General features: G+C 45.5%; 1 protein-coding gene across 1 annotated transcript; it reads left to right on the top strand.

Moving 5' to 3' along the window:
- Positions 1–2,064: 2,064 nt before the first annotated feature.
- Positions 2,065–7,040, top strand: SMIM23 (small integral membrane protein 23). Its single transcript, XM_005905099.2, has 4 exons — positions 2,065–2,142; positions 6,268–6,319; positions 6,518–6,585; positions 6,828–7,040. The coding sequence occupies exons 1-4, from the start codon at positions 2,065–2,067 to the stop codon at positions 7,038–7,040; spliced, it is 411 nt and encodes a 136-aa protein (XP_005905161.1).
- Positions 7,041–8,031: the final 991 nt, after the last annotated feature.

Consider the following 8,031-nt stretch of genomic DNA (forward strand, 5'->3'; position numbering starts at 1 on the left):
GGATGGTCATGGAGTTGAAGAAGGAACATAGCTACTTTTGATATTTCAAAAAATTTCATGGGACTCCCACATCTACTCACCCACAATAAAACCACAAAGGATAATAAGAATGGCAACTTTCTTTGCTTTTGGCTGAAATTACATTAACCTCTTGAGGTGAACTAAAAGACTTTGGAGTTAAATAGACCTGCACTCAGACCCCTAGCAGAGTGTATAATCTTGAATAAGGAGAGTAACGTCCAGACAGACTGATAGCACCAATTTTGCAGGGCAGTTATGAGGATTAGATGAGATAATGTATGGACAGCACTTAGCATGGGTGCTGGAACAGAGTTGATAACAGCATGTGACACCTACAGCTAATATCCTTCCTTGGCTGCCCTGGGCCTCAGCTTCTTCATTGGTGAAATTAAAATCATACCACCTGCTTTTCTCATTCAACAAATATTTTCTGATCCAAGTACTATGAATACTTCACCAGACACAGCTCAGGGCCTCTCAGAAGCCACAGTTTGAAGTTGCTCATTATTCATCCATTCAACAGATATTTTTACTGAACATGTAGTATGTAACAGGCTGCATAATGGGATTTAGAGTTAACAATGGCTAATAAAACAGACTTAATTCCCAAATACCTACAGAATTATAGCCTGGAGAAGATGTAATAAAACAAATTTAATGAAATACCTAGCATACAGTAGATGCTTAATGAATAAAAGTTATCTGGGTGCTAATCAGAAACTTTGTATGTGTCACTTGGGAAAGTTAGATGATCAAAATGTTAAAAATTAATGCTGTCTTAACACATGGAATTTCTTTGGTAAATGGAGGCTTTTAAAATATGAAGAAATCCAAAGTGAAATATTTAAATATACACTTAAAACATGTATAGGACCTGTATGCTAAAACTTACAAAATGCTGATTGGAGAAAACCTAAATCAGTGGTGAGGCATACCATGTCCATAGATTGGAAAATACAACATAGTAAAGATGATAGGTCTCCCCCAAGAGATCTGTAGGTTAATGCAATTCCTGTCAATATTGCAGCTAGTAAGTTTTTTTTTTTTTTTTTAAGACAGACGTCTTATTCTAAAGTTTATTTGGAAAGGCTCAGGCCATAGAAGTGGTGAAAATGATCTTGAGAAAGAACAAAGTGGAGAAATCGCTGTACTCAATATTAAGGCTTACTGTACAGTTACAGTCAGGACAGTGGGTGTCGGTATGTGGATCGATACACAGGTCAATGGGACGAAGCAGAGAACAAGAGATAGACCCACTCAAATATGCACAATTTAGTTTTGACAAGATGCAAAAGAAATTCAAAAGAGAAATGAAAGCATTTTTAAAAAATGATGCTGGAGCAAATGGACATCCACAGGCAAAAAAATAAATAAAATTAGAAACAGAAAACAGATCAGTGGTTGCAAGGAATTAGAGAGCGTGAGAGAAGGGGGCAGGGGAGGAGGCAGGCACCAAAGGGCAGCACAGGACCCTACAGTTTGGAAATTCTTCTGCATGGTGGTGACTATAGTGGTAGATGCACAAATCTAGCCACGTGACAGAATTATTTAGAATTTAAATACACACACAAATGAATACAATGAAACTGGGGAGACTAATAAGATTGGTAGATTGTATCCATAGCAATAGCCTGTGTTACCATCAGAGGTAACTGAGTAAAGGATATCCAGGATCTCCTATACTCTTTCTTACAACTGCAGGTAAATCTATACTTATCTCAATAAATCTTTCAGTTAAAAAAATTTTATCATTTTTGAATTTAAAGACTTGTATTTTATTAAAGATTTGAAAATACCGAAGAGAAAGGATCAGAAAAATCACCATCCTGGAATACAGCCTTTCAGTGTGTTTCTCTTTCCAGTCTTTGTTTTTATATTTATGTGAAAAGCAAGTCAGGGCTAACCATCAGGGTGGTGCAGGGTTGGGGCCTGACTGTCCCCGCCTTCTGTGACATCAGAACTCACGGCCTGAGAGATGCTTGGTGACCAGAAGCCAGGGAGGTGGGGGTACCCTCTTCTACCCAGGCAGCCTGACCTGAGGCCATGGTGGTCCACCAGGTGGGCAGCAGGGGCCGAGTGGCAGCCGAGAGAAGGGGAAGTCGCTGTGAGGACAGGAAGCAGGTGAGGCCAGACCAGGGGACATGGCTCTCCTCCCATCTGGGCCCCCTTGGATGCTCCCAGCAGCCTGTGAGGCCCTCGAAGTCAGGGACAGGCTTTCAGGCTGACTCTCCCTAGAGCCCAACCTGGTGGCACATAGTACAGGGACTCAGGAGCTTCTTCTAGAAGCCGTTACTGACACCTTATCAATTCTCACACTGCCAGCACAAGGAATGCCCTGGAGGGACTTGGGAGTCTTGTTAGCTTCCTGTTGTATCCTGAGTGCCTAGGTTGGTGCTTGGTGCATAACAGGTGCTGAATGAACGAACAAATGAACCAAAATAAACAGGATACTTTACCTAAGTTGGAGACGTCCTGGAGCCTTTGTTCCAAGGGCTGGAATTCAAAATTCACATAGGATTTTGTCAAAATGGAAAATGTTAGCACTTGTGTGCACAGCCTGGTGTGCACAGCCTGGGGCTTCTTCTACTCCTCTCTCTTGGATGTCTTGACATTCCCGAGAGGCAACTGTTATGAACTCATTTACACATGGGTAAAGTGAGATCGGAAAGGCCAGACAACAGAGACACACTGGGATTTGAAACCAGGTACCCCTGATTCCAGAACCCTTAGCAAGGTGACCCTGCACTGCACTGCCTGCCAGATGGGGAAGTGTAGGGAAGACGGAAAAGGTGGTGGGGACAGTCAGCTGGGCGCTGCACACAATGGGAAGGGGTAGGATTTATTCTGAGATTACTAAGCAGCCATTGCAGGGGTGTAAGCAGAGCAATACACGATGGACCTATATATGTTTTCAAAAGATTTGTTCACTTATACGCTTAATACACCTTTCGACTTCTTTACGCTGGAACTCGCTGCGAGATGGAGGCCTTGTGGGGCTCCGGCTGCGCTGCAGTTTTTGCTGAAAAGTGTTCCTCTAATACCAAACCTTAGGAACACTCCTTCTAGAAAAGTCATGTAAGTTCTGTGGTCCAGGAAACGCTGACACTCTCATTTCTCCCCTAGAGTCACACAGCTCCTTCACATAATGAAGGCTCCAACGAGTCCTGCAGCAAGGAAATCCATGTAACTTTACCACAGTATTTTCCAAACTGATTCAACTACAGAGGCCCTGCTTTTGCATTCTTGAAAGACCTTATGGCGTATATCAAAATCCATTTTATAGGGACTTCTGTAGGGCATGTGGGTTCAACCCCTGGTTGGGGAACTAAGATCCCACATGCTGAGTGCTGCAGTCCAAAAACAAAGTCCAAAAAAAATCCATTTTACAAATGAATAAACTGAGGCTCAGAGAGAAGAAATGATTTGGCTCAGCCTCCATAACAGCACAAGAGAAGGAGTAAAATTTAATTTTAGTCCGTTTTCCCTGCTTTTGACCTCACTCAGCACAAAAAACAAACAAACAAAAACCAACTTAGCAGCAAGCATGCAGATCAAGACATCATCCTGTACAGCACGTTGACAGAGGAATAGTTAAAGAAATAGAAGAATGTTCAGACCATGGAATATTCATCAGCCATTATAAAGAATGAATCAGTCTATGTTCCTAGATAGGGTTTCCTTGGTGGCTCAGCGGTAAGGAATTCACCTGCAGTGTAGGAGACGGAAGTTTGATCCCTGGATCAGGAAGATCCCCTGGAGAAGGAACTGGCAACCCACTCCAGTGTTCTTGCCTGGGAAATCTCATGAACAGAGGAACTTGGCAGGCTACAGTCCAAGGAGTCGCAAAAGAGTCAGATACAACTTAGCAACTAAACAACAACAACATGTTCTTAGATAGTCTCAGGAAATATTGTTAAGAAAAGAAAAAAGTGCCCTAATCTACAACGATTTCACATTGGGTGTCCACACCCAGGCAGTTTCTACCCAGATCAAAGTATAGAGCATTTCCAAGACTCCTCCAAGGCCCCTCGCAGCTCATACCCCATAACCACGGTTCTGAGTTCTAGCATCACAAATGAGTTTTGCACGTCTCTGAATTTCATGAATTCGTGGAGCAGAATCAGACAGTGTGCCCCTTCATGTCTGGCTTTCTTCACTTCTAGTGTGTCTGTGAGATTCGGTCACGTTGTTACTATGCAGTTTATTTTTATTTTTAAAGTTAACAGCAATTATAACGTTGCTAGTATATATATTTTTAAAAACTATCCAGGAAAGAAACAAATTATGTAAATGTCTTTATCTTCTTTGTTTGTGGTAGCCGGTCTAAATCTTACTTCACAAACTCAGGTACCTAAGAAATGTATTATTTCAAGTCAAATTAAATCTGATTCAACCCACATCTAGTGAATTGGGAAGAAAGTCAATGTTGGTCACTACTGTCTGCCTTAATCCTCTCTCCACTTCTGTTTGCCTGACTTGGTCACTATCCCAACTCACATTGTCTTTGAAAGCAGGAGTCTCTAAATATCCTGTGCTGAGACCTCCCAGCCACACCGTAAGGCCATCAGGAGAGGGTGCCGGGCCCCTCGCAGACTCAGACTCCCCTTCCACCTTTGCCCACCTCTCCAAAAGGCTCTCTCACTTTTATCCCCCCCAGATCCTGGCATGCCCACCAAAATCTCCTAAATTATCTTGGACTGACCCAAGTACCAGGGAGCAATGTTGTCTTCAGGAAGCCATTTAATTCCTGCACCAGAACCCCAAGGGGTAGACTTTCATTTCCGGCCTTAATACAGTAACTGGGGCCAAACTGGCCCTCACAGTCATTGTAAGCAGCCAGAAAATTGACAAAAATATACAGAGAAACTATTTTCAGATGAGGGTAAAGGACAACACAAAACTATAGTCACTGAGGGGAAAAGGAAAGGATGGTTGCCCCAACTCTTTCTCCACAATGGCTGTGCCAAGAGCTAGAGGGCAGACAGAGCCCAGCAGTCCTGCTGAGCTGCAGAGTCTGGGCAGGCGGAGCTGCCAGCCTCTGGAGGACAAGGCCTTGGAGGGAAAGAAGGGCTGTGTGCTGACAGCACCCTGGCTCAGGTGGGGATTGCCATGCTCCTCAGCTGTGGGCCAGGATGTGCATGCAAAGGATTAGCTCACCCATGGCTTACCAGAGGGCAGCTGCTCTGGGGCTGAGAGCAGAGATACTGGAAAGCCAGTTGTGCTGCAGGTAGATGGAATTCTGGGCCAGCTAGAACCAAGAAACTCCTTAACACCACAGGCATCCATTTGAGAGCACACATATCACACATGTATCTGTACACACACACACATTCTATATTCATACACTACAATGTAACTCATCAATAACCCCAAACCCCCAAAACAAGCAGATGTCTCAGAAGTATTATACTGAGTAAAAGTAGCTCAACAAAAAAGAATGTGATATGTGATTTCATTGCTGTGAAGTTACAGGACAGGCAAACAGAGTGACAGAGAACAGCTGAGCGGTTCCCTACTTCAGGGTCGGGGGAAGAGGGAGTTGGCCGCAAAAGCACATAAAGGAATTTTCTAGGATGATGGAAATGTTCTGTATCTTCACTGGGGCGATACTCCGCATGCATGTAGTGGTATGTGTGTGTTCAGTCATGTCTCGACTCTTGCAACCCCCATGGACTGCCAGGCTCCCCTGTTCATGGGATTTTCCAGGCAAGAATACTGGAGTGGGTTGCCATTTCCTTTGCCAGAGGACCCTCCCAACCCAGGGATCAAATCTGTATCTCTTGCATTGGCTAATGGATTCTTTACCTCTGAGCCACTTGGGAGGCCCAGTCCTCAAGTATAGACACTTCAGTCACTAAGTCGCTCTGATTGTTTGTGACCCCACGGACTGAGTATAGATGTTACGGTGCATGCAAAATGTGCGTTTTATCATATGTGAATTATACCACAATAAAGTCGACTTTTTAAAATAGCATTTACAACAAACAAAAAATAAAAGGCAAAAGTGAGGCAAATAATGAAAACAAAGGTCAGCCTGCCTTCTCACCGGGGACAAAGGAGGGAAAATGCCGAGGAAATGTCCACAGGTCACCCTGTTATCTAACCCCACGGTTCCGCGGGTTTTGTAGCAGGCATGTGGGACTCAGGTAAATAGAAAAAGTGAATCCCCGCTCCTAGCCCTCTGTGAGGGAGGTGGGGTGCTCGTCCACCCTCCAGGGACTCACCTCCTCCTCTTCTTGCCCCCAGACGCTGTTGGCACTGCTGATCCTGGTGCTCTATGTGGGCACAGGAGTATCAGGTGAGCACTGTGGAGCACTGTGGAGGGAGGAGCCAAGAGCTCAGAGTCGGGACCGTGATCTGTAGCTGGTTGCACACCAAGGGGACCTCCACAGCTTGCCTTCTCCCATCCTCTTCATCCCCTGGGGATGAACAGCCAAATGTATTCCAACTCCTGCTCCTTTACCTTAGTAAGAGGTGGTGTTCGTACCTGTTTCAGGAAGAAGTTGGGAGGTGTCAGAAAGGATCAGAGAATGTAACTACCCCCAGAATCCTGTGACTTCCCAGGTAACATATTCAAGAAGGGACCTTAAGCTTGGCTGAGGACATCTGAGAAGGCTTTCCGTAGGTGTCATTGATGAACTGGGTCTTGAAGGATAGGTAGGAGTTGGTCTGGTAGATAAGGTGGGGATGGGTACTTGGGACAGAAGGAAAGCATAGCAAAGGTTCGGGGAACTTGTAGGAACCAGCACAGCAAGAGAGGTCTACAGGAAAACGCTCAAGATACAACCTTGGTGTCTGCCTTTTAGGTGTTTGAATACCAGACCAGTGACTCCCCAGAAGAGCCGATCAAGGTCATGAGGACCTGGTTGAAAGAGAACTTGCATGTTTTCTTGGAGAAGCTAGAGAAAGAGGTGCAAGAGCTGGAGCAGCTGGTCCGGGACCTGGAGGAATGGCTGGATGTCCTCCTGGGAGAGGGGCACCCGGAGCAGCTTTGCTCCACCCTCAGAAATCACCTGTGAGGGCAAGGGCTGAGAGGACCTAGGCAGGAGGCCAGGTGGAGAAGGGAGTGAATATTCCAGGAGTCCCTCTAAGGAGGGCTGGGCTGTGGCACTTGAAGTTCAAGCCAGCCAAGAAAATAAAACAGTTGACACTAAAAACTGTTGGCACCACTGCTGGCCCATGAGGTGGCGCTAGTGGTAAAGAACCCGCCTGCCAACGCGGGAGGCAGAAGAGACGTGGGTTCCACCCCTGGGTCGGGAAGATCCCCTGGAGGAGGAAATGGCAACCCACTCCAGTATTCTTGCCTGGAGAATTCCATGGACAGAGGAGCCTGGAGGGCTACAGGCCCTGGGGTCACACGGAGTCGGACAGGACTGAGCAGCAGGGCTGATGCATGCAAGCTAGGACCAGGTGAGAGACACCCTCCCGCAGAGCAGGACTCTGGCAGGCACGACAGCAGCCTCAGAGCCAGCCACAGGGACAGGACCCTTCTCTTCCACTTCCTTGAGTCACTGCACAAAGTTCCTCAGCCTCTCTGAGACACAACTGTCTCAGTAGTAAGAATCCAGGAAACAAACTGCTTCACAGGGTTACAGTGAGGCTGGAACGTGTGTCTGCGGTGTGTGTCTGCCATACAATAGGTGCCTGATAAACAGTTCTCCCTTACTCACATTCCTCCTCCTTCCTCCTTTGAAGTTAGCAGGAGGATGTTGGTCTGGAGTATAGAGATAGTATATGACAACTCAACCTTCTGACACTACTGGTATAAGCATAAATTTTTGGAGCCCTTCTGGAGGGCAAATTGGTGAGAGCTGTCTAATTCCACAAATGCATTTATCCCTTGACCCAGCCATCACTTCAGGGATGTATCACACACACACACACACACACACACATATATATATATATATATATACATATACATATATATACACATTGTGAAATTGCACACTTCATTTCTAACACCAAACAAGCAGAAAAAAAGGAACAGCCCAGATGAAGATGACATCA

This window comes from Bos mutus, chromosome 20, assembly GCF_027580195.1.
Source record: "Bos mutus isolate GX-2022 chromosome 20, NWIPB_WYAK_1.1, whole genome shotgun sequence".
NCBI classification, from domain to species: domain Eukaryota; kingdom Metazoa; phylum Chordata; class Mammalia; order Artiodactyla; family Bovidae; genus Bos; species Bos mutus.

Coding starts and splice junctions, on each gene's coding strand:
- SMIM23 (XM_005905099.2), top strand. CDS start 2,065: ATGGTGGTCCACCAGGTGGGCAGCAGGGGCCGAGTGGCAGCCGAGAGA. Junction 2,143..6,267: donor GCTGTGAGGACAGGAAGCAG/GTGAGGCCAGAC, acceptor TCTTGCCCCCAG/ACGCTGTTGGCACTGCTGAT. Junction 6,586..6,827: donor AGAATCCTGTGACTTCCCAG/GTAACATATTCA, acceptor TCTGCCTTTTAG/GTGTTTGAATACCAGACCAG.